At 33.4% G+C, this 27,741-nt stretch overlaps 1 protein-coding gene across 1 annotated transcript in view; it reads right to left on the reverse strand.

Annotated features, from left to right (window-relative positions):
* LOC129799799 (uncharacterized) overlaps positions 1 to 27,741 on the reverse strand; it is a 46,042-nt gene that overhangs the window by 11,769 nt on the left and 6,532 nt on the right. The window contains exon 3 of the mRNA XM_055844018.1: positions 19,864 to 20,224. Within this exon, the coding sequence (XP_055699993.1) occupies positions 19,864 to 20,224 (361 nt within the window). The remainder of the gene's footprint in view (positions 1 to 19,863; positions 20,225 to 27,741) is intronic.

Genomic DNA, 27,741 nt, shown 5'->3' on the forward strand with positions numbered 1-27,741 from the left:
TTTATTACTAAAATATTTATCATCGAATAATATAGGTGTACATTATTGCAAGCATTATTTTTGTACATTATTGAAATAACTTCAAAAAAATTGTAACCTTTAAAAAAAGTGATGTTCAATAACTTAAAAAATAAACTTTTAAAATTACCGGAATTCCTATTTTTGTAATTAACAATAACATTATCTTACAAATTATTTATTTATTATTAGATCTAGGAATTAATTTTAAGTCCTAAACATCGGGCTATTCGCATCTTTCAGAGCTCGTGAAAGAATTAAATATGCGTTTTGACAAGTTTTGCCCCAGTCTCCCCTAATCTTTAAAAATTCTTTTTATTTAGAGCAACGATACGGTATTAACCTGACGATCCGAGAAACATTGCCCTTGTCATTTTCTTATAATTTTCTAAAATCAATTGATCAACCCTAACTACAAACAATAGTAAGTTAAACTTTCTTAGTTGAAATGGGACTAAGCTAGGGTAACGTGTAGTATTTCTGGATAAGGGGCTTTTCGGGGCATAATATGGGTTTTTCTGGACACATCAAAAATCCTGTAAATATTTGTTTTCTTATTATTTTTAAGTTCTATATGAAATTTTAAGCACTTTACGTATCAGACAAGCATAAAACTTCGGAAATTTTATTTAATTTAAAGTGTGAAATACGTGTGAATTTTGAGTATCACATTCCACTTTTTCAAAACCTTCAGTATGGTCAAATTTGCTGATGTCAACACAAACAGTGCTCAGTTTTTTTTTCGATTTAAGCAACTTTACAAGTGATATTTAAACAAAAATTTTATGAAAGAGTGAAGTTTAGACCTTCTACTAGGTAAATAGTCAGGCTCAGTGACATTTACTTTTTTTAATAGCGATTTTTATCTGTCCCGAAATACCCAATTGTACCGAAATATACCATTCTTACTTCTTTACATTTTTCGCTATTTTGAATAAAAAATTATGCATATTTCAAAATTTTTCTGTAAGAATCTTATGACCAGCGTACAATAACTTTTGTTTGTAAACATGTTTTCAAAATTTCCCATGAGAATGAGCGAGATGGCTAGATGTAGATCTCATTCACTCTCATTGAAATGTCAAAAAGATGTTTACTGAACAAAAGTTATTGTGCGTTGGCCATTATTCTGGATAGAATAAGAAACATAAATATTTGAATCAACAAAGAAAAAAATAATTTGAGAAGTCATTGAGTTGTTTGGATCTTGAAAATGTTGAAAAGTGTCCCGAAATACTACACGTTACCCTGTGCTTATACACAGTAAAAAAAAAATTACAAGAATAATCGTTGGTTTGCTTTTTTACCACGATTATTCTTGCAAAGTTACACAAATTATGTATTTCAATAAAACGTGTAATATGAAAATGTGTAATTTAAATTTTATGTAATTGTAAATCGTATAATCAACTGGGAATGATTACACAGTTTTGTATATTTTCTTACATATTTCGTGTAAAATTACACAGTTTCCAAATAAAAAGTGTACAAATTACATAGTTTTCAGACAAAATGTGTACAAATTTCACAAATGTGTATTAGTACACGATTACATGTTTAATGTAAAATTTACAATGAAAATCATGGTAAAGCAGTCAAAAAATTTTTACTGTGTAACTTAAAGATTTTGCCCCTTTTAGCCCATTTCAAATGAGATGAAAAAAATGGCAAAGGGTGAATTTTACTACTCCCCAGAACAACCTCAACCATGCTCATATAATTGAATCATTACGTATACGATCTTTATTTTAGAATTTAGTGAATAATTGTGTTTAGTTCTAAGATTAAGTGGGAAATGTTATCAGTTGCGTAATAATGTGTAAAGCAACCAGTGAAATTGATGTTAATTACACAATTTCGGATGATAAAATCTACTAACACTTCCAGTAAATTCGCAATGCCAAAAGGGCATGTCGATGTCAAAGGTGTAGTGCGTTAGAGGATGAAAATGTTGATTCAGGAGCATTCCGAATTTCAAGTGAAATCGAATATTTGTGTTTGGTTGGCTTCGTAAAGTCTCTCTAGAAGCTCATTTAGATGCTTTGGCAGTTGCTTCTGGCGGTGTCAGGTGAAAATGTTGGGGCATGTGACGAAGGTGAGATCCTCTATTTGTCCTCTGGTGTTCCCGTGAAACCCTTGGCAAGAGGGAGATAGGGGAGGAGGAATAAAGAGCCACCCTCACAAATCGTGCAACTTTTCAGCCAAATCGGCAAATATTAAAATCCCATTTAGAGCCACGTGGACCAACTGTTGTGCAAACAAGAGAGACTTTTTTTCTTATCCAATATCAAAACTATTTTTGGTATACAAATTGAGATTTTTCGCATCCTTCTTGGCCACCCTCCCTATTCAATACAGCAGCCACCCATTGAACGTCATCTTGGTGGGATGTTTTCTCAGCAGATCACAACCAGAACAACTCCAGGGGGATGAAAAGTAAATAATGATGCGAATTTTTGTGGGAAAAGATTGTTTGGCCATAGGAGAAGGGCTCATTGAAAAATCGAAAAAGAATCCCAAACTTTTCACTCTCGACTCTTGATGAGCTTTCACAGTTGCGTCACGTCCACATCGTCCCCCCTCGACCCCGCAAAAAATAAGGGCCACAAGTGTGAGTTTCCGTATCCATGGGATGAAATTTGAATTCTTGGCAAATAACACAAACATACCCACAGCACGCACCAAGAAAAAGGGTAAAAGTTCATTGCAACTTTCCCATCAAAGAAATGCCTTTCACAAACCTTAATTAACTTCATTCGATGGAAAACCAGGAGATTTTCCAAAAGAGAAATCAACTGATACGCTTCAAAGATTTCTAAGAGAGTTCATCAGAAAAAAAATTTAATTGAGATGCTTTTTAGGGGATTTTTTTCAGTATTCAATACAAAACCTGGCACATTGTACAACAACAAAAAATCTATGGAAATTTGAAAGTTTGTTTTAATCAAGTTCTAAAAGCTTTCAAAAACCTGGAAAGAAAATACTGGATTGTAAAAAACACTTTTTTTAGTCTTATTTTTAATATTACATTGATTTTATTATATACTAGGGTAAGTGCTCATAATTTTGTCCAGTTTCTAAATTTGGACACTTTGAGGGTAAAATTGGACACTAAAAATAAATTGATTCAAATTATGGATTTTTATTCCAATATTTGATGAAAAATGAATTCTATATAAATATTTGTTCTTTTTGGAAGATTTTGACACTAAATACGTTAAATTTTGAATAAGATTTGAGTTGAAATTGCTTTGTTGAAAATTCAGTGTGAGCAATTGCTTACGAGAAATATGACAGAACTTCGTGGCTTACTTCAGTCTTATTTAGTTTTGGTGAAGTAGTAACAAAGTTTGTTCGCTGTTTTTGAGTGATATTATTGAATATTCATTGAATATTGTGTTGATTCACGTTACTGATGATTTGTACATTTGACCTGAAGTGAGATTTGCCTTGTGAATTATATTTTTCGTGTGAAAAATGGGAAATTTTTTAAGACATTCACCAGTGAGGTGATGATTCTTATTTTGGACAGGTGTTTTTCTCACGAAATTTCGTGAAGTTTTAGCTTTTGTGAAGACTAGGTTGGACAAATGCCTGGAGAAACAAAGGAGCATCATCTCTACGAAAGAGATGTAGAGAGAAATGCCTTGAAAGGCTCCCGGAAAGGTCAGGGAATGAGCGAATCCGCACGTACTTGGAGTACCGAAGTCAACTCACTTTAATGAATGATATGGAAAGTTTGCGGGCTTCTGTGACATTCTACGTTTCCCTTACATGAACAGGAAGAGGACTTGGTAAGATTGGTTCATCAAATGAAGAACAATGGGCATCCTGTTGAGGCGGATTATCTGTCCAAATTTACAGACAAGTTGTAAAAATTAATAACCAAGTTGTCCAAAATAAGAGTCAAATTCACCTCTACATATCAATTCATTTTTAAACGTATTAAAACTAATTTTAGTAAAAATAAGACGATAAGTAGCTTGCTAAGTTTCTAAACAACCCTTCTGAAAAGAGAGTAACAAAAAAAGTCAATTAGTATTGAAAATATGGCACTTCAAACTTGGGATATCGATGCTTATATGCAGACTGTCCAAAATTAAGAGCACTTCCCCTATAATATGGTAAATATTTATTACCATTATTGCAAAATTATATAAAGAAATTATGATTGACTAACCCTTTGACGAAAAACATCAATAAATAAAGGACAATGCGCAGAAATGTATGGCAGCTGGTCCAACCCTTCGCCAAAGATGGGACCAGATGGACCAGATCCATTTTGTAGTAGGTATTGGTGTATGACTTAAAAATTACCGAGACCCAAGTCAAAAAGGACTGTCAATCCTTGGGAAACGAACGATATCTTTCTGAAAATTCGCAACTTTGACAATTTATTACTCGAAAATGGCTTAACCGATCTTAATTAAATCACAATGTTTATATTACTTTGAATAGGAATGTACTTCTTGCGAAATTCAAATCAGCATAAGATCATAAAATTCTAAAAATAGATATGTGATAAAAGCCAAAGAAGATCGAAGGGAGAGCAATCATAATAATATCATGTATCAATAGAAAGAAGAGAGAATACAGTGGACATTGAAAGAAGAAATACGTCTTCTCTTTTTCCGAATACTGATTTCCCCGCTCGGAAATCATAATTATATGTTTTATGCTTTAGTGCTCTTCCTACATATTTTTGGAGTTGGTCCCGGAACAAAAGTTGTGACCTTTGCCAATACACCTATTCAATGGTATATATAGGTCTCATTCGTGGCGAAAGGTTGGACCGTTCTGCCCATTGTCCTTTGATCAAAAATTAGAAATCTAATTTATTAATATTATAGTTTGAGTAAAAATATTTTCTTTCGTTGATGGATGATTTAGTCGTCCTTTTCAAGGGTCAGGGAATTTTTGCTCATTTTGCTCTGGAGGTTCAAAAACATTTAAAAATTACAAGGATTTCAATTTGAAAATTTGAAAATAACTTAAAATCTCCTAGAATTAATAAGGGCTTTCATAAATTAATTAAATAATAAAATATATAAAATGTTGTTGAATGGGTTCTGTTAAAGGAGAGCACAGGGATTTTTCGACTTTGTCAATAATACTTAATAAAAACTAACTCATTCTGAATCCAATCTTGACCACGTTGCGACATATCTTACGCGTAGGGGAAGGCTTTCAATAATCTATGTGGCAATATATTTTAATAGTTAGTGTCACATATTTCCTAAAAAAATTCAGTCAGATTCATTAAAGCAGTATGGCATAAATATGAGGTAGGACATAGACGGAGGCACTGAACCTTTCTTGATTTTCACAATTTTATTCTCTACGACGTTTCGAGGATGGATGTCCTCTTCATCAGGTAACGAATATGGCAGGGAAAATCACGTACAGGTGGGAGTTGTTACACTGCACTTGGACTTTGATCACAACTTGATCCGTGATGTTCACCATTCGACTGACGAGAAACTGACTGACGGATTCTGTGTCAGTCAGTCGAATGGTGAACATCACAGATCAAGTTGTGATCAAAGTCCAAGTGCAGTGTAACAACTACCACCTGTACGTGATTTTCCCTGCCATATTCGATACCTGATGAAGAGGACATCCATCCTCGAAACGTCGTAGAGAATAAAATTGTAAAAATCAAGAAAGGTTCAGTGTCTCCGTCTATTTCCTGCTACATTCTGTCGAACCGAAATTCTTCTAAATATGAGATGTTCGAAACTAGAATATATGTGAAGCCTTGAGATTGAGAGCCTTCCCCTATTTAGGCAATTTTGGATAGTCTATTTCTGCGTAATTGGTATCCGAATGTAAGGTCCAGCTTCCTTTAGGAATATGGGAAAATCGTATATCAAAGTAGCCCCACCTTGCCCTATCTTCCTAATAAAAAGAAAATTATTATTTATATTTATTTAATATCTTCTTGTAATGTATTTTTTGACATTATTCGATTAAAAAATGCTTATTTAGTTAAAAACTGTAAACGCGAAAAATATCCCTTCAGACGTTTCAATCTCTTGCACCGAGCCGAACTTGAACTCACAACTGATGAAGTCTAGCCAGAGGTCCTGCTCCCAAGACCCCAAATGCCCAAATGCTTTTATCAATTACACCACGAGACTTCCAATTTCTTGAAATAATTTAAACCAAAATTTCGGACATGTTTTGACGTACGTTTGTTATTATTTTTCATTGTTTTTTTTTCTATAAATGAAAAGTATATTATTAGTAAAAATCAATTATTAAGGCTTTAAAGCACTGCACTGTTATATTTATTAGAATATTTTACCATATCTCAGGCTTATGTTGGGTATTTGATCGAAATTTTATAAAAATGTTGCTTGATTTTTTTTTTTAATTTTTAATCCATATCGTAAAGGGACAAATAAGTCAAATAAAAAATCAAGGGATTATAATTAAGTTCTTTTTTAAATCAAGTAAATTTATTAAATCCTTCTCAATTTGATACAAATAAAAGCGAGTGGTAGAGCATTCGCTCTATGACATTAATCTTCAAGGATCGAATTCTCCTTAAATCAGAATTGTATTTTAAACTGACGTAGTAAAATTGTCTCTTTAAATCACTAGATTTTTTTTTAATTAAATGTGTTGTGAATCGCTTGAAAAGAGCTTCATTGCAATTAATACCACAAGAAGACTCTGAAATAACTTATGTACAGTAGACTCTCACTCAATCGGCTCTTTTTAAATCGGGCGAAAAATTTTGTTGACAATTTTCACATTTAATTATGAAGCTAATTTGCTCAAATTCGCTGTAGTTCTTCCTATTTTATTGTGATTCTTTATAATTGAGCACTTTTTGTGGAATTTACAAAGACTTTGACGCCTAAATCTATCTATAAACCGGATGACATTTCGCCCCAAATGCCCATTTGAGAGAGAGTCTACTGTAGTTCATTTATGGTATGTTGTGCAAGCATGATTATGATTATTATTATTTATTATTTCTGATCTATAATACAAACAATTCTACTTTGTGGTAGATAGAGCAAGTGCGAAGGTTGGTTTTTCATGAGGACACAATTAATTCGGGACACCACTGCTGGTGAAATTCTTCTGAGCACGCATTAGAGACATAAATTCCTGTCACCTGCTCTCACATCGTCTCTACCCACCCAGTATCCCAAATGTGCCTCCGATTTTGACCATTGTTTAGACATTCAGCCACAAGTCTATGTGTCTGGCCAACCCCATCCTCCCTCTCCTGGACAGAGAGATGTCCGGTGCGCTGTCGTACAATGTGTGTAGAAGTTCTTGGGTGATTTGACCATTTGGGGGCTGTGAATGAGAAAATCTCGGCATGGTATACAAAATGACACTATCCCTTGTTATCACCACAGATAGATGGACAGAGAAACAACACAACGGAAATTGTCTCAAATGCCAGAGGGGGGAGCTTTTGGGGAACATCACGAGGGGATTACACAGTTCAACTTGCCATCACTTTGAGCTTCCTAGCTCCCTTGCCAGCATTTCAGCACATCCCATCGACTTTGCTGGGCTTCAGATCTTCTCCATTGATACATTTTGCTTCTGTATGGAATAATTCATTTAGCACTTGATGAAGAAACAAGAGAGATAAATCTTCCAATTTAAATTCACTTTAATTTTCATTACAGAAGATACCAAATTTGATGTAACAGTCACCCATATCTTCTATTGATTTCTTTAGTGTTAAATTTCTTTAGTGTTACATGATAATTAAGCATGCTCTATACACTTCCAATGAATATGGACATAAACATATTGACATATTTAATATTTTAGTTAGGTTTTTATAGCTCATCTAGATGTACTTAAATCTGTTTACAGAGAAGATACTAAAATTACTGTCTAAAAAATAAAATAAAATAAAATATACCAATGATTGAAAAAATCTTCTTAAAAGTACCATTAATAAAAAAATTATTAAAATATTAAAATTCTTATTCAATGCATTCGATTGAAATGTAAAATTCAGGATCCTTATTGGAGTTAAGGTAAAGTTCCCTCGTTCGACCGGTTCCTCGTCTCGACTGGTAGATTTATTTATTCAATTTATTTATATTTGCTATAATATTATGATCTAACATTAATAGATCAATTATTTCATGAATAATACGAATCAGTGATAAATTCATAGAAATTGACGAAATTGACCATCAAACATTCAAAAATTGACCCACCCGGTCGAATCGAGGAACTTGGTCGAGTAAGGGTACTTTACCTTATTGAAACAAAATCGTAAAAATTATTCCCAAAGTTCCCAAAATATCAATATTCACTTTAAGTGTGGTGTCTACTTAAAGCTGGTTTTACAGAAATTATTTAATCTACGCTTTGATTGGCAATAGGAATTAAAATATGGTGTGATTTCCTCAATTTCGTCCCTTAGGGACTTATGGTGTGCACAATTTGATACACTATTGATAGTAAATAATAATAGAATTTCCAATTATAATACCAGTATTCAACCAAGATTCTCTGTGCAATGCCATAATACTATTTGCGTTACAAATAAGCTCACACATATAAGTTAACACAGTCCTATTAACCTATGTGGAAGTTTAGTTTACACATAAATGTATTTGCTCAGCTCATTATGGTAATATTGTTGCAAGCAATGCATTTATATACATATATTTATGTTGTAAGTTCTCAAAATATATACTTCTTGTAAATAAATGAGAAATTTGCACTATTTGCTCTTTCAATTACCATTTTCATGATATAAAATACGGTTTTCTATAGAGAGAAAAACATATTTAATTCTTAAATTTTGGGCATGATTAGTGAATGTTGTGGTGCGGTCAATCACTCACTGTTCGGCTGAGACAAGGTAAGGTATTACTAGATGAATTCTATAGGGGAATGTTGGCATGGTTCGCACAGAGTGAACCTTCAAACGATGCGAATTTTCTCTTTATTTGTAAAGAGCTGTCTTACTCATCTCATCTCGTTTCATGAGCTTAATAATCAACTATCTTATGGCTAAAAAATGACGAAGTAGCTCTTTGCAAACTAAGAGAAAATTCGCATCGTTTGAAGGCTCACTCTGTGCGAACCATGCCTACGTTCCCCTATTCAAAGGCATTGTCCACGATAATAATTGTGAGCTTTATCCAAGTATCATAAAATGAGTCCTTAATAAGTACTGGATAGAAGTATGCCCAAGAAGCAATTTTTTCTCAATATAGTCTTGTAGGATTCCTTAAGTAACCAAAAATAGAACCAAAAATCTTTTCATTTGCTTATAACGCTCTTGGTTTTATCACTGAAATTACTATAAGTGAAGTAGCACACTATCAGTGTTGTGACTTTACATGGTACAAAAATATTTTTTTTACATTTTACATGTAAAAAAATATTTAAAAAATATGTAAAAATGTAAAAAATAAGTAAAATGTAAAAAAGGAAAATGAAGCATTTTTGAATCTTTTAAGCGTTTCCTGTAAGCAATATCAATACTGATATTGCTTTCGAGGAATATCAAAAAAACATTCTTGGGAAAGCCATGAACAAAATGTAGCACAACTTAGGGCAGAATCATATTTATAGGAAAATGCTCACCGTGTTTCGTTAATTTACGCATTTTCATTGCAATTCTTACGCAAATTCTTGATTACCGTATTACCTTATCTCATACTCGGTGGCACTAGGTGAAAATAATATAAGAAAATTGAAGAAATAAAAAGAAAATACGATAAACGGTGAGCAAAAAAACTGTAAGAGAAATTAATCGTACAGTTTTTTTTGCTCACCGTTTATCACATTTTCGTTTTATTTCTTCAATTTTCTTATATTATTTTCACCTAGTGCCACCAAGTATGAGATAATGTAATACGATAATCGAGAATTTGAGTAAGAATTGCAATATAAATACGTAAATTAACGAAATACGGTGAGGCTACGGCGAGAATTTGATTGTCAATGTGATTCTGCCCTTAAACTTAAAACGATTTCACTTGTATGTAATACACTCATAACATCAACACGAAAATGTTAAAATTGTTAATAAAGAGCGCACAGTTGCAGCACAAAACGGTTAAAATTGAATATAAAATCCACACAGCTTTCAAACGAAACTTTTAGCAATTTAGATATTTATTACTCGGATTCTGTGCAGATTCTATTAAAAATCGATATAATATCACAATTTCTGTGTGAATTTTTGTTTAATACGTTAGTCTCATTTTAGTAATAAAGCGCAATGGTTTTTTAGAATAGTATCACAGAAACATTCAATACCACAGAATCAGTGTTAGCAAGGAATGTGATTTCTTGGACAAAGTATATAGCAAAATCCCCCCAAAAAAATTATCGTTATGAAGAGAGTAACAAATAAATCTTAATTTCAATGATTTTTCCAATATTGATAATTAGCAGAAACCACAGAACAATTGGAAAACTCCCTGAGTATGTACATATATATAGAAGTTCAAAAATTATTAATCGTTTAGAATGTTACTAATCATATTGGTTCAACCGGGTAGTGGAAAATTTGAATTGGGATTGTCACTAAATTTCATCATGCATTTTAGACACTGATATTCTGGCAATCCCGGTGATGCATTAACTTTCATAGTTCAATACCTACTATTCGTATGCTACTGCTACACGAGTTCAGTCAGACTTCATGCATTTTAATTGCTCAAACTCTACAAAAGACCAATTTCAATCATTTTAATTTATAACTCGTTATCAAATACTAATTGATGTTCACACTTCCACAAAACCAACCAAAAACTCGAGTTAGATATCCTCTCCCTTTTGCAGAAGCACTTTTTACTAGCGTTCCACAATAAATTGTTTGGATATATTAAAAAAGTTTAATAAGTACTCACTAAAAGAGAGTCTCAGAAGCTCTTCAATTATCATGGAAATTTATTTTTGTACTCACTGCACTGCACTGACTTCACTGCATCACTGAATACTACCCACTCCAGTTCTTGCCCAAAAAGTTCATCCTGGCCTTAAGAACTCTCCACCAAACTTTATTTGCTCTCTGAAGAACAATTTATTAAAAAAAACATTATTGATTTGAGGAAAACTCGATCGTTTTAAAGTTTTACGGTATAGTTTATTACTCAAATTGTTTTCACATTAATTGTTACTGTGCGTTATTTTGCGACCAAAGTTTGTGTTATGAGGAGGTCCCTCAAAGGTCTCATGTCTCTATCTGTAACTATTTGTGCAGGCGTTGTAATGGCCAGACACACAGACGCACAGATGGACAGAGTATCATCATTTCTCAGAAATCGTCTGAAATATATTATTTATTATTTATATTTATACTGTTCTCTCTGTGGAATTCGAGTAGTAATAAGGTGGAAATCCAAATAGATATTTTTAATTTTTAAACGTTGCTAGAACTGTTCTTCTATAAGAAATTATTTATATTGGTAATAAGATGATGAAATCCGTCTTTTGCTTTAAATTAAAGCCTTCAACAATAAAAGAAATTAGGTTCGATAATATTACAATTTGAGGTTGATAAAGGCTGTAACATTTCAAGTAACAAAAACATCCTAATCACGTCATTACGAAGAGGATGAGTCTTTTAAAAACGTAATGTATCAATTTGTCAAGGAAAAAGGACTCCTTAAGGCGAAAATACGAACTTTAATAGGTTATAGAAGGAACCGGGGTAAAATTAGTCAGAGATAGAATTAGACAAATAACTATCAGAAATGAGTTTTCTAAATATATTTCGCTGTTTTTACAAATTAAAAATTAATCTACAGTAGACTCTCTCAAATTCGGGCATATGGGACCGAAATGTCAGCCGAATTAGACAGAAATTCGGGCGACAAACTTTTTGAAATGCAACGATTTTTTATTCATGTGCATATAGATATTGAGTTTACACACTCATATATAATGTAAATTGCATGAAAATCCCTCAATAATGCAAAATCATATCAAAATTAAGACAAACCATGCCAAATTTGAGCATATTTGATTCATTTGATAATCATAACCAAACTTGAAAAATGACAACAAACGTTTTTAAAATGTAACCGCTGCCCGAATTAAAAAGTAGCCCGATCTTAAAAGAGCCGAATTTGCGAGAGTCTACTGTATTTATATCTTTATGAGGAGGTGGCGACTGGCGACTTCAGGTCAAATATAAGATAAGGTGCCTAATGGTGCTATTCCAATGAAAAAATGAGCATGTTTTATTAGCATATTAGTGTTCTCAAGTACTAAAAAGACCATGACTGTTCCCATATGTTATTTCAATTAATGTCAGATGGCATTGTGATCGGGTGAAAGCTTGCTCGGCGGGAATATTCGAATTCGGATTTCGGTTGGAAAATCAACAAGATTAATTTAATGTTTTCACTTTTATAGTATTTTCTACATTTTCTTTTAAAACTTCATATTTTCCCCAGTCCTCGTCGTGTTTCAAAATCCCCAAATAGTCATGACAGGAACCGACACAAAAGAAAAGTTCAACCGAAATCCGAATTCGAATATTCCCTTCGACCAAGCTTTCACCCGATCACAATGCCATCTGACATTCAGTCAGTGTGGAGTAACCTGTCATTTCAGCTTGGTGACGTGATTCAGTTGGATGACTGGGAGTTGACACCTTTAGCTTCAACCGCGAATTTTCCCAAGTTTTCCATGAGTTTTCCCGTGAATCCTCAGTGGTGAAAAGTCGCCGAGCATCATTAATATTCTCTACTCGTTATTTTCCTTGAAATGACGTATGGGAACAGACATGGTCTTTTTTAGTACTTGAGAACAGTAATGTGCTAAAAAAACATGGTCACTTTTTCATTGGAATAGCACCATAATGCCATCTACGCCTTCTAGACACACTAGAGAAATTTATGTCCATATTGAAGCAAATTCCCTACGCTGGTAATTGGAAAGTCTTCAATATGGACATAAATTTCTCTAGTGTGTAGAGGCCATAAAACAAATACAGGATCTTGCTTTGGAACACCATTTGATCGATGGCGAGCATTTTCCTAAAATAGCAGAGGATTGACGGGAGTGGCTGTTAACCTGGATGTCCTAGACCCGCGACTCCAATAAGGATAAATAGTTGAAACTGAATAAATGATAGATTTTTGTTTTAATTACTTATCAATTTTGAATTTTAACAAAGAAGGATTCTAATTGTAATACTTACAACTAAGTGTATTACATACTTTTTAATATTCTTTGTTCTATTAAAAAAAACCGAACCATCTTATTATATCGACTGAAGCCAAATTGATCCAAGTCCGATTTCCTTAAAAAAAAAATAAATAAAAGAGCGATGTCACGTACAGCATTTCAATCCAATGGATTGGCTTTTATTCCTGAGTTCCAGAACTAAAATCCAATAGACGTGGTATATTTAACAGGGTGGAAAATGATACAGTAGCTCACTGGTTCTTTGTTTGATTGCTCGGATGTTGGGTGTGGGCTCACAAATGCATCCTAGGAAAGTGCACCAGGGAATGCATGGAGCAATGGGTAGCAAGAGGGATGCTCCCTGGAATGACTTGTAGTAGTGAAAACCCATTAATTTTCCCACCGTGACACTTTAATCGCGTCCACAATTCCAAACTAATTGTCCCAAGTCACTTTTTACTTGCAACCCCATTTGGTCATTCCGATTGGTTTTATTTGCTCTTCCGAAACACCATGTGGCTATACCACAGTTTCTATAGTTGAATCCTGGCAGTAGAGATTCCAAGTGAGAAGCACTCCCTCAAGGAAATGTTGTATGGCCAGAGGGTAAGGCTGGGGAGGCAGAGTCAGACATAGATGTGGCTTTACCAAGTTAAGTACACAACTCTTGAGTCTCAATAACTTTCCACCCCATCGGAAAATCAATGATTTATTGGTTTATTGTTGGTTGTATTCATTTAAACACATATTTTCAGGGCAAAAGTGATATGATAAATTTATATCGGCAGAAGGAAAAACCCAATTTACCTTTCTTTTCAGTATGAAATTTACCAAGGAGTGCCATTGGGGTTGAGAAATATCCTGAAGGAAAAATTCATCCCCTTTCTCAGTCTGGGAGATTTTCTTTTTTTATTTGAACAACTGACTACAATTCAGCAAATAAGATGAACACACCTTTTTGCCAAACCCGGAAAATAGGTCCCTTAATTTTTAACAGGGGCACTATAGGGTTTATCAAATTACAGAGGGGCACCTCTCTCTAATAGAGCCTTTAGTACATTGAAATATGTTAAAGCTTTAGACTTGGAAAAATGGTAAAATGTCTCGCGTGTTAAGAGAAGAATAATGGGACTGTCACATTGAAAAATGTAATTGATTCACAATTCGTTCTTCTTCATTGCCATTTAGTCTATATCAAGCATATCTATCATGCATAATCTGCTGTGTAGTTTGCAAAAATGGGACACTCTAGCAGTGAAAGATATTCTTTCCTGAGTAAATGTCTTAATTTAGTACACTGATAAAAAATATTTTGTAGAGGTTCGTAAATATTTGTGAATTCCTACTGGGAAGTTACGAAAAGCTCGTAAATCATACAACTGACTCTAAAAATTTCGTTAAAGCTTATACTTTTTCCACAAACGTTGTTCATAAAAACATTTAAGATTATCTTTCTAGAATACACTAGTGAGAGAAAACAGCAATTGATCCAAGCTTTTGTAATACCTTGACTGCCTTTCTTCTCTTTCCTTTAATTTTATTTTTCTTTTGGTTTTTAATTATATTGTATCGTCTCCTCCCTGGCTTATACAACCTGAGAAGGAGCATTTCCATCGTTTGGCTCCGGAGTTGGTTGGGCATTAACGATAAGACAGCGGTGGACGCATAAACTTCTTGCCTGCTATTATGCCTCTTAAGAGACGCATGATTTCAAAGACAGTTCGATTTTAAATAATAATAATAGGGGAGACTGAGGCAAAAATCACAAATCGAAAATTTTAAAATTCAATTTCTTCCAAGATAAATAAGATAGCGGCTTAAAATTTTTTCCATAGATAGCCTTCATAGATCTTCATAAATGTCGTAAGTTTGTTAGAATTTGGACAAGGAATTTAGAAAATAAAAAATATCGAAATGTTTAGCCCTATTTTTTAAATATTTTCCTTGCAGAAGATATCAATTATTTTAGCTACTTATATTAAAATTGATGCACTGGTGATTATTTCCCAAATTATCTGGATATTCTTTGAATACGAAGCCGCTATCTATTTTAAAATTTTACAAAGATTCTTTTCTCCAGAAATCCTTTTATTAAAAACAACCATTTGGGGTAAAAAGTAACAAAAGCTATGGAGCAAAATGTAACAAAAACCGAAACAATTTTTGATGTCCCACTGTGAAAAGAAACGTCAATGCTATGTGTCGCCGCTTGTTGTTTACATTGGTCAAACGATTTGCAGTTTTTTTTGTGTATTTTTCTAAAATAGCTTAAAAATGCGCTTTTCTCGCTCAGATAGAGAAAACGGCGTTTTAGAAAGGTGTAAAAGAATAAATTTCCTATGAAAATATGTAATCTAGGTATTTTACTTAAATTTACAGAATCCCGTAATAAAGTGAATCAAAATGTGATAGTATCTTATGCCTGATACTAGGGGCATGACATTTCCTATGTTTCCTTTATATTTCTAGCGAGCCGAGAAAACTTTTGAGTTTATTAGCTGTTTTCTGTCATTGTAGAATGAATTATCAAAAAATACTAATACAAAATAAAAGCCAATTTAATAACGAAGAGGCAACCGAAAACCCTAAATTAGCAACCTACGTAGTTTTGGAGATATCTCGTGAAATGTGTATCAAAACAGTGAAAAAATTACACTAAAACCGGTCGCATTTTCCAGAGCTAATGTTACCCCCCTGCCTGATACTATTTATCCCAGCATTTTTGAGAATGATCACAAAAATTACTTTTTACAAAACGACTCGATAAATATATTTCCTTACAAAAGAGAAGAAAATGGCTTTCACAGAGTTGTTGTAGAGCGGGAAATTTCCTATAAAACTGTGCTAATTTATCAATTTATCAATTTTGGGGCTCGTCGGGTAGTTTGTAAAAAAATAAAATATCTGTTTTGTTACTTTTTGCCCCAGTCTCCCCTAATAATAATAATAACCATTACTTGATCAGTATTTTTCGTTGTTTTACAAACCTTTGTTCGTATACTTTTGTTTGTCTGGCTAAACTTTACGAACAAATGACAAAATTTTACGTACATCTTTCTGTATGTTAACGAACATTTACGAAGAAATGTTTGTAAAAGAACAAAAAATGTTCGGCAAGTGATCAAGTTACAAACTATGTTTGTGAAAAATACAAAATTTTACAAACTTTTTAGTTGGTAATACAATTTACGAGAATTTCATAAGTCCCAATAGAAATTCACTAACATTTACGAAAAAATTTCCAAAATATTTTTTTCTGTGTGGAAGCACAGCGTATTCAAATTGATAAGACTTTCCTGTCTTGCCATTAGATTGGGTAGAAATTTAGTATTTCAGTAAAAATAAAAAATCAAGTACTATAAATAGTAAGTACATAAAACTTATGATATAATACAAAAGGAAAACTAAAAAGTTTGAATCCACGAAATTCGAGAAACAAAAAATGTGACCGGAATTGCAAGCTGGCCGGATTTGGCACACTTAACCTATAGTGTGTAATCTTTCACACCATTATTATAGTGTTAAATTTGGAAAAAATGTTTAATTTAAAGCTGTTGAATTTGGAGTTGTTAAATTTAAAAATTTTGAATTTTTGTGAGTAAACTCAAAAATTGTTGTATTTTCATTTCATTTCGTTTATTTTAGTTTTTTTTTTTGCCTTTTTAGACATTTGTAATGTGTTTTCCTGTACTCGAGATCCTCCCTAATGCGAGATATTTACATCTGATGCTCGGATCTTCACGATATACTTATTATGCATATAAATATTTGACGTTCTATATGACTTTTGCCCAATGAATCGCATCTCGACTGAAGTATATGTCTTAAATGGAAATTCAACAATTTTTACACAACTTTTGTTTAAAAATTTAACAACTTTTGTCTGAAAATTCAACTACTTTTGTTTAAAAATGCACAAGGCTTCACAGTATAATAGTGTGAAAAAATATGATCAAACTATAATAGTGTTAATTTTTGATCATGTGACAAAAAATACCATAAAGTTGAGTATTTTTTCACACTATAATAATATGAAAAACTATATTAATACTATAATAGTGGTAATTTTTAGAATTTTTCAACAGTTATGAATTACAAAACATTGTTGAAAATTTTTTATGACTATAATAGTGAGAAATTTTACACAGATCGCAATTAAATAATTAATTTATCGGATTTCACACTTATTATAGTGTTAAAATTTTACACATTTTCAAATTAAACCACGTTGTTGAAAATTTTTCAACTATAATAGCGGTAATTTTCAATCACGTGACAATAAATTACCAAATTATTGTGCATTTTTTAAACATTTTTAAATTAAACAACTAAAATGGTCGATTTTGCACTATTATAGTAGTAAAATTTTACACATTTTTTTACTGTGTACCTACGACCGAAAAATTCGCCATTTTGAATTATTGAAGGTCAAAGTCTAATAACTTTGGAGGAAAAAGTTTTTAATCGATTTGTTTAAATTTGGGTTTTTGGAAAGGTACTGAAATTTTGAACCCGACTTCATCGGTCTTCATCGTTATAGAATCGGTTGAATATCGATTTTGAATTATTTTTTTCGGAAATTATTTTTTTACTCGGCCTTAAGTTTCTTCGCGAGCTAGAGGTCAAACGGTAAAAGATATCGACTCCCGGTCTTCGATGACCCCCCCTCCCTCCCATAACACCCACCCCACCCGCCCCAAAACCATGTTTATTCGGGTTTTCTCAAAACTGGCCCAAGCTTTTTGAATTATTTTTGATATTCTACTAGTGCAGACGAACATATTTTTTATTTTTTTATGATGTTTATCAACAGATTGGGTTGAATTAGGATTTTTTGGAAAGATTTTCATATTTCTTATACGGCTATATCAGTTCAAACCGGTAATGAAGTGGTCAAGTAATCGTAATTGGATTATTACTCTCGAATATCACTTTTTGTTAGTGCAAAAGCGTATTACTAATGACTAGACCACTCTAAAATGCACACTTTTTAGCCAATTATCTAGTTCAGAACTGTTTTTCAACTTGCGAATGACTTCGATCGTTAATAAACCGGTACAGTCAAGTGTGCTAATCCGGACGATTTGCTACCTGGATCGTTTGTGACTAATCCACTTAAAATAAATATTTTTATTTTTATTTCCGTAATATAGTCACTACAGTTACATAATATAACTATTCAAGTTTGAGAACAAGCAAAAATAATATTTTTATCCATTAAATAAGTGAGTGCCCGGATTAGCACACTTGACTGTAATCGACTCATTTCAATCTTGTTCCAGCTGGTTTCTTCACTAAAAATTTTCTAGTCAGTGATATTCTCGCTATTGACCCAGTTAGTGCATGCTGTCTTATTTCAGTATCATCACTATTTTATAAATTTTCTTTAATATTTTTGATTTTTTTATATTATGTTTCTGAATGAAACAGTGAATAATTCTACGGATTTAGAAGAAGTAAAATTCATCGATACCCCTATTTCATGAGTTCGAGCATTCTGCAGAGATAGGACGCTTTGTCATCTCTTTTAACTAACTATTTTTATTTAACATTTTATTATTTATCGATTTTTATTTATCAATTTATTCTTCATTAAAATCTTTAAATGAGAATTTTCTTTACTTTTCCCATTTTCACTGCGTTAAAAATTCCAAGAATTTTCCATTTGGTTCAATAACTCATTAGGACTTTGTTTAACTTCTTACCGATCAACCTTATGTTTTTTCGCCTGATTAATTGAATAAAACATCGAGACCTTCTTGTGATATGTTGACAAATTAAAGCATAAGGAGTATAAAATAAACTCAAGCACTATCGAGCAGAGGAGAAAAAATTCCCAAATTCCTCTCTAAAGCATTCTTTTCATGGAAATTCCAAGAATGTCACTGTGAGACTCCCGTAGAGGGTTCCAACAAAAGCTCCCTCAAGTACATATTTTGACAGTGTCTCTGAGGTACAAAAACCTTTACCTTCCATGCCAAAGAATGAAGAAAGAATCTCACACTTTTCACCTTTTACTTGGAAGAAAAAAAAACCTCCTTGGCAAAGGTAAATCCTCAAGAGGTATTTTTTTGCTCCATTTTTGGCAGGAAGCATTCTTTTTAGCGGAATATCCTGAAGGGAGTTGAAGGTAAAAATTACAGTTGAAATTGAATTACAATTTCCTCTAATTTCCGCAGGCTTGAATAAATAATTTGAATTAAATTAAAAGTTTCATAAATTTGGTTATGGGTATTTTCCAATCAATCAGAAATGGCTGAGAATCCTTTCGGTGGAGCTTTCAGGAGCTTTTTGAAAGTAAATCCATTAATGTTGGAGGGAGATTTTTTTTTGGTTCTTCACCTGAAAAACTTTGGAAAATGTTAAAAGTTTACTCTTCAATCACTGGGAATTACCTGAATTGAGTTCCAATGAGAATCGTGTAATTGGTCAATAAATCTCAGGAGAAAGAAGAACAGTGAGATGGAATAATTAACTAAATTGTACTCAAAATGTGACAGAATTTATTGGTGTCAGTTGACTGTTTCAAGTGAGGACTCTCTAAGTGAACAAACCCTTCCGGGAGGTAGACAATTGACTCTTTTTTCCCCTCCGTAACACAAGAGTTACGCTTAAAGAATTGTGATTTAAATTGTCGGAAGGGATAAAATATCGAAGGACAAAGGGATTCCCATGGAGTTCTTTTTTGCAGCAAACCCCCGCGAGAATCAGTCTGGTCTCCAATTTCCAAAGGAAGGTCATCAACAACAGACTCCGCTTGACTTGGCACACAGAGAACATTCCTCCCACGAGATGACTTGATTTTTGGGAGGGCAACATACCATCCCAACCCCCCGAGTTCATCCCTCCGCTGTATTGAAGGCTTGGAAAACTTAATGGACCGTTGCGTCGCCGGCATTGCTTTTCGCTGTGAGAGCTTCAATTGTGCCTCATGATCCCCATGAGGCATCTCCCCATTGCTACCCCGCGGGATACCCCTCTTGCCACCATTACCATCCTCCAGACAGACGATTAATCGCTCTTTGAGCTGCAACTTCTGATGTTCCAATTCGATTTCCTTTTCAAATCGCAATAAAAGGGGTCCAGACAATTCTCTTTCAACTCTACCGATCCATCAGATACCAAACACAATATTTCTAGGAGAGATTTCTATCCATCAAGTTATTTTGTTTACAGTTGCCCCAAGATGTTTCATTAGAATTAAGAAAATACTTGGTAAATCACACGTGCCGTAGCTCTGCAAAGGTATGAAAACACGGGTAAGAATTTTAGTACTAAGAACAGAAAGATAAAATATCACTTTGGATACAAGACACCTGTAGGGTGGAGTATTTCTTGGTCCAATTTTAGAAGGATTAATAACAGAGGCCAGGAAGCTGTAAACAGACAAAACAAAAAGCTGTAGTAATCATAAAATTATTTATTCAATATAAATCATTCTTAATAAAAATTCTCATATTGTACCATGTGTACTAAAAACAGCTGATGAATTTTCTTTAGATAGGGTAAGGTGAGGTAACTTCAGAAAGCTGAAGTTCTTTATAACCCTTTAAGAACGATTGGAACACCGGTGTCCCATAAAGAAAATAATTTTTCCTGACTATCTAAAGTTATTTTTTTTCTTATGTTTTTCCGTAATTGCAAAGTAGATGATTGAATGAATCTAGGATATTTTTTGAAAGCCTCAGCTATTTGTTATATAGTAAATTTTTAAGCTAAAAAATGACGAATTTTTAAATTCTCATAATGAATATTAATTTTAATTATTTTTTATATTTCCAATTTTTTTTAAGCAAAACCGTTTTGGAAGAAGAAACTACAATACTCAAACATAATATTTTTCATTAGAGTGAAAATTATTATTCATTGGTATTGTCAGAAAAATTACTTACATTTTTAGGCTATTTTTGTCTCTATCGCTCGTAGAGGTGAAAAAAGCACCGAATCAGACTGTTGGATTTTCCAAAGCCAGATAGGGGAATGTTGGCAAGGTTCGCACAGAGTGAATCTTCAAACAATGTAAATTTTCTCTTTGTTTGCAAAGAGCTAGTTCGTCATTTCTTAGCCATAAGATAGATCATTATTAAGCTCATGAAACGAGGTGAGAAATGGTAGGCCAGTTCTTTGCAAACAAATAGAAAATTCGCATCGTTTGAAGGTTCACTCACATCAGTGCGAACCATGCCTACATTCCCCTATAAGACGTTTTATTGATTTTATTTATCGTTTTAATTTTTATTGTTAATTTTTGGTCCGTAAAAAGTGTCTCGTCGTTAAAGGGTTAATATGGCGCTTTTGCCACTTTTTAATTTAACTCAAGTTCAGCGAATTTCAATAGACTTTCTGAAAATATAAGGGCAAATGGGTAAGGTCGTGTAGCAAGTCAAGCATAGTATGTGGCCTCTAATAGCTCAATTAGTAAAGAGAAGCAAGGAAGGAATCTCCACACGTATTTATGGCTTATATCGGAACTAAATCGGTGCTCCTGGACAGTCCCCGGGGACTGACTGATCCTTTAACCACGAGGCTTAAATTGAGTGTCGAAAAGAACACCGTTTGTAGAGCACTCGTCTAATTAACGTGAGGTCTCCAGTTCGATCCTGTGCGTGTGAAGACAAGAATTTTTCCTATCTCAACTCCAGAGAAAACTGGCTGATTTGAATGTCACTTGTTCTGATTGACGATTTTCTGTGCATAAATACATTTAATATTTAACAAAAGTTCACAGAATTCTCACAATATAGGGTCTACCTTTGCAGTTTCGTACAGTTGCAGCTTCGTAAAACTCGTTTTTTTCTCCTCCTCAAATACAGTCCTTATAGATTTTTTTTCTCAAAATATAGTTTTTTTTAATAAGAAATTAGAGCAGTTTAGCCCTAGTGGCGACAAGATAAATAGCACAGTTTCGGACACTGTAATATATGCTTTGTTTTTCGACAAATTATGCTTTTCAATGATGAAAGTAATAATAAATGAACTGTTAAATAAATACATTTTGATTATGAAGAAAAAACATGAAAGTTCTATCAAGAAATTTAATATGATCAAAAAATTCTTGAAATGGCACATATTAAGGGGACAATATAAATAGCCCACCCTTTAAGAAGTGCTAGTTTTCGGCTTCTACTGCAATTAACAACTTACAAATTTAATTTGAAAATTAAATTTAGATTAATTAGTACTTAGTTAAGTGACTTTTGAAAAAAAAAATAAGTTCTTGCCAACGAAGGATCATTAAAGAAATCAGGATTTGACACTATTCTAATGTGATTGTATTTCATGTAGTGTGGATATCTACTTAAAACTATTCCAAATTGGTCACATTCGAGAGATTTATCTTGTGATTAATCTTTTCCTTTAAATTCAACAGAATTTTGGTCCTTAGACCGTCCTGGCCATTCCAGAAAGTCAATTTTGTTCTGATCGAACCACTTATAATAACTCTTAGCAGTGTGTTTGGGATCATTAGCTTGGCTAAAACTTAAAACCCACAAGCAAATTCTTTTCGATGTTGAAGTACATGTCTTGTCCAAAGGTATCCTTGTAAACAAATTAGTTTATATTGCCTGATATTCGATATACAGACCATATGACACTTCGCAAAATGTAACCTCATACTGTAAAATTACCACCGATAAGTTTTACGTTCTTAATTATGTAGCAAGGACAAAATTCTTGAATTTTAGGACATTTAATATTTTGATATGTCATATCCAATGGTACTAAACAGGAATAAATCAGTTCAAAGAATATTATTCCAGAATCACAGGTCCTTCTGCATATGCTCTTCAACAAAAATCAAACAGATACGGTTTCGTTTGAATACTAACTCTGTACGTCTGGCAACACTTCTAAACCGGGTATTTTTACATAATTGACTTTTCCCATCAAATAATTTCGTCAGATATCTTTAAGTTTTCTGAAGAAAATATCTACACCTCTGCCGAAAATCTGCCGAGAAATCTGTAGATATTCCTACGAATTTTATTTGGGCTTGGGACAAAATTCGTCAGAAATTTTTCCAGATTTTCTGACGAATTCTAGTGCACACTCTAACGAATTTCTGTAGATATTTTGCGGATTTTCTGTAGATTTTTCTACATTCCAGACTTTCCAGACAGCTGTGTCAGAAAAGATGGAATATTTTTCACTGAAGTTTGCAAAATTCTATTGAGTTATTCTTAGTGATATCACAGTGTTTATATAAAATAAAGAATTCTGCGACGCCGTGTTATAAGTAGAGAATAGTGAAGTGAAAATTTTAAGCAGAATGTCAACCTAAATTTCGTGTTTTTGTATCATTCGATTGGCGATTTTTAAGAAATTAGTATTTTTGCTCGCAGTTTTTTTACTTATCTAAAATGTGTACTCGGTAATGCTTGTTAAGCGGAGCATACCATTTTCTTTATAACTCTTACGGTTTCTTCATAAATCAACAATATTTTTGTGAAGTAATGGAGGTTATGCAGATTTTCTAGGGAGAAATTCTGCCGAGAATCTGCAGATTTTCGGCAGAATTTCTGCCGAAAATCTACAGATTTTCTACGCAGAAATTTTTCAGAAAATCTACAGAGTTTCTCTAAATGTACTAGAATATACCGTTAATATTCAAAAAACCTCCGAGTAAAATCGGCAGGTAGAGCAATGATTTGACGGGTTAGTAATGCTCACACAGTAAAGCTCACACCACTTTTTTTCAATTTGTTCCTTTATTTTCCGAACGACGGCAAATAAATTCAGTTTTACTATAAGAACAATGGCAGAATCTTCTCTAGAAATCGTAATTATTTCTCGAAATTTTCGAATTTTAACGTGATTTGTAAGTTTGATTATAAAAAATTATTGAATTGATGGTTATCTTCCTTGAACAATATAATTTACAAAAAAAAGTCTTAGTTATCCTAAAGTCTTTTACATAAAGCCTGTAATATCTGCACCAAAGGCTCTATTTACATGATTTTTCAGTTCTCATAAATTTATTTTACGAAAATTTGTGGCATTAATGCCTATAAATTATTAGAAACACAGAAATAAATTGAAATTTAAATTAAAAGTAAATTTCAGGTAATATTTTCAGAGAAATTGAAAGTGTGCTATTTAAATTGGCCACACGAATTATACCTAAACACATAAAATTACAAAAACACAGAGTTCTAACAGACAAAAATATTAAATTATTATCATTATTATTTATAATAGGCATAATATTTTCTAAAAAAAGCACGATCAGGTATAAAGCTTGATATTGTGTCATAAAACATCAAAATAAGGAAATCGTTGAAGGTGTGCCATATATGACACTACGGTCAGAATGCAGTAAAAATATAGCTTTCTAAGAACCACAATAACTAGTGTTAGAAAAATAGTATAAAATTGATTTCAAAACGCATAGTATCTCCTACAAATGATTAAACCATGTAGATGAAAGTTCCATCTAAACACTGTTGAAAAAATGTTTGGGTCCGGTGTAGTTTTTACAATGTGAATGAGGCGTACAGAGGTGGAAAAATTTTGTACGTAGCTGAACAAACCGCGACCGCTTTGTAAAAATTTACACTGAATTTTCTTTTTTGCTGTAAAACAAAGATCAAGGATTTCAAGGAATTTTGTGAGATGGGATTACGGACCTAATAAGTCAGAGATTTTTTTGACATACTGGTTTAATTGATTCGGCTTGTGTGGCATTCAGTAAAAAATCTTGAAACTTGTACATCATTTTCCGTACGAAGCTGCATAAGTTCTACATATATTCCAAAGACGCCCTACCCCTTCTTCACCATTATGAGATCCGTAATTGACATAGATTTTCCAATATGACTCACCGCTTGCATTGCATTGAAAACTCCTTTCAGTGCCTATATTTTAATAAATTTGGTTTAACAGATCACGGTGTAGTCTCTGATATAAAGAATCTTCAGAATAATGACAAACAGTTCAGAATAGTGTAAACCATGTAAACAGGTCAACAGAACTACTCTAAACTCCTCAGGGTAGTTAATTTGACTAGTTGATTACCTGCATTCCTCATTGTCACTTGCATAATTCTAAGCTGCGAGCAACAATTTTGGCTGTCTTTTTGGAAAACAAGTTTGGGGTGGAAAATTGCGGAAAATCTGGTCAGTAATCTGGTTATCAACACCTGTCTCTTCCTGGCTCATTTCTCATTGGGGTGCGGGTTTATTGCTCTCTGTTGCTACTCATCCCTTCCATGTCATCAGCTCATGTGAGGTGGATTTATGAGATTTCCACGCCCGTTTATCATGTCTCGTTTCCATGCTCCGGAGGTGAGTGGCGTCGCCTTATCGCAATCCATTTGTGTACCAGGAACGCAAAGGATGTAACCGTCGGCGAGAAAGAATGGTTTGAAGTGTATTTCCGCGCCACGGAAGACGTTTTTCGCTTATTTTTTTTATGTGCCCATTCCCCAAAAGATCCACCACATTTTTGCGTTTCCGCTCAACAAACTCCAACACTGTACAAACATACGGTGAATCCTTGTACCGTCCCAACAATAGATCTCTCTGCACCTCCAGCCAGCTCTTCCTGTGCTCATTCGCAGCACTTTTCTGCAGTGTTTGTCTCCGCAATGAAATCCATCGCATGCATGGGAAAATCTTATGTCAACAGAGAGCTTGGCGAATTTTCAAATAATTTTATTCTACAGGAGGGAGAGAGGAAGAATTTTTAGCGGTGGAAGGTGCTTGAAGTCAAAAGAAAAATAATTCGGAAAACTCTTCTCTCCTTGCCCCGTCACCCGGTGACTGCGGGTAGGAAAATATGCGGGAAAAGAACCTCTTGACCCAGTTCGTTAGCACAGAAATATGTTTTCTCAATAACTGATTGAACTCTCACACTCTTAATCACGCGGAAAATTTCTCGACTGTTATGTGCTAGAATTTCATTTTCCTTTGACGAAACGGTAAAGTGATTCGACGCTTGAGAAAAATTTAATGGGAAATTAAAAGAGGAAGGATTTTTTTTCCGCTTTTAGAGGTTGCACTTTCCTTGCAAGTTTGTTCTTTTTAGAATTTCTTTTTTAAGTTAAATATAAAATCGTTCGGTCAACAAGCATTTAAGTGACATTCTATAAAATACTTTGTTGCAATCTTGAAATATTTCGATATGACTTTACGTTTTACGTTTTTTTTTTTTATTTCAGAACTGATTAACCCTCAAAAGCCCTGTTAAGTCACCTCCCAAAAAAATCATATTTGCACCACGTGGTGAACTACTTCTTGAAGTAATCACATAATCTTAGATAAAAGTTCGGTTATTTAGGTGAGATTTCTTATAATCTCGTTTTTTCGTCTGTTTAGCCGTTCTTTCGATTTCGAATAGAGATTTAACGACTTTAGGTTTCCAACAAAGTTTTATATCGGGTGAAAACTGCAACTTTTTCCGTTGACCTCTTCCCTGAACACTTCCTTCCGCTCATGACCATTTAAGTCCGACTCAATCGTGTTGGAAATTTCAAGACCTTTCCAAAAATCCAAGTTTAAGCTAATCTGTTGATAAATAGGCCCTCCAAAGTGGTTAAACTTTGATCTTCGAAAATACGATATCAAAATGATTATCGAGTATAAGTGTTCAAGGACGAAATATTCGCCTTGACTACCTCTAAAACATATTCGAAAATGAAAGAAATCGTAGAAGCCGTTTTCGAATTAAAACAAAAAAATATTGTTTTGCAGGGGAAGAATGGGGAAAAAGAAAAAAGGCTGTCTTAGATAATGTTGACTTATGGGGGGGTCGCCGAAGACCGGAAGTCGATATCTCTTACGATTTGGCCTCTAGCCGTGTCACTAGTTGAAAAATAAAGTTAATTATATAACCACTCTCTCTCTTTCAGTTCGAGCAGTAAAAATGATGAAAAGGGTCCAATTTCTAAGCTTCCCCAATTCAAAATTCAATTCAAAGTTCCCCACTTCCCCCTGATCAGAGCTAAAAGGGATATTTTTTAATTTTGATTTTCTCCAGTTGATTTGTCAGAATTTTATCACTAAAACGGATTAGAAAGAGGTCCTGAAATGCCTTACGTTCGTAAATGCCATAAGTTCGTAAGATCAACACTAGGGGTGCTACTAATAAAAAATATATTATTTTTAGACTTTATTAGTAGAGAGGTCTTAATCTCTGACCCGAACTGTAAATTTAAAAATTAATCATCCTTGTATCTTCGATTATTACCATTTAGACCTATTATTTTTACTTTGTGCGTCTTGATGAGCACTCTCGGACAACAGTTCAAAAAATCATCGTTAATCGCGCAGCAATAGCGTCAAAATTAAAATTCATTTATCTTGGAAATGTCATTGTGCATAAGTTGATCAAATTTTAGAAAGTGTAGTCTATCCCTGTATCTGGGGAGTCTATCCCTGTATCAGATCATGCTCGGAATCTTGGTGTCATCTTTAATGACACTCTTACTTCACTGAAAAAAAAAGAGGCTCCGATATTAACTTTTTTTCGTCATAACTTTAACACTTTTTGGGTGTAAAAATATATCAACATTTTTTAATGTTAATTTGACACCCTTTAAGGGTAAAATCAACATGAAAGAAGGGTAACTTTAAC

This window comes from Phlebotomus papatasi, chromosome 1 (assembly GCF_024763615.1).
Source record: "Phlebotomus papatasi isolate M1 chromosome 1, Ppap_2.1, whole genome shotgun sequence".
NCBI lineage: Eukaryota > Metazoa > Arthropoda > Insecta > Diptera > Psychodidae > Phlebotomus > Phlebotomus papatasi.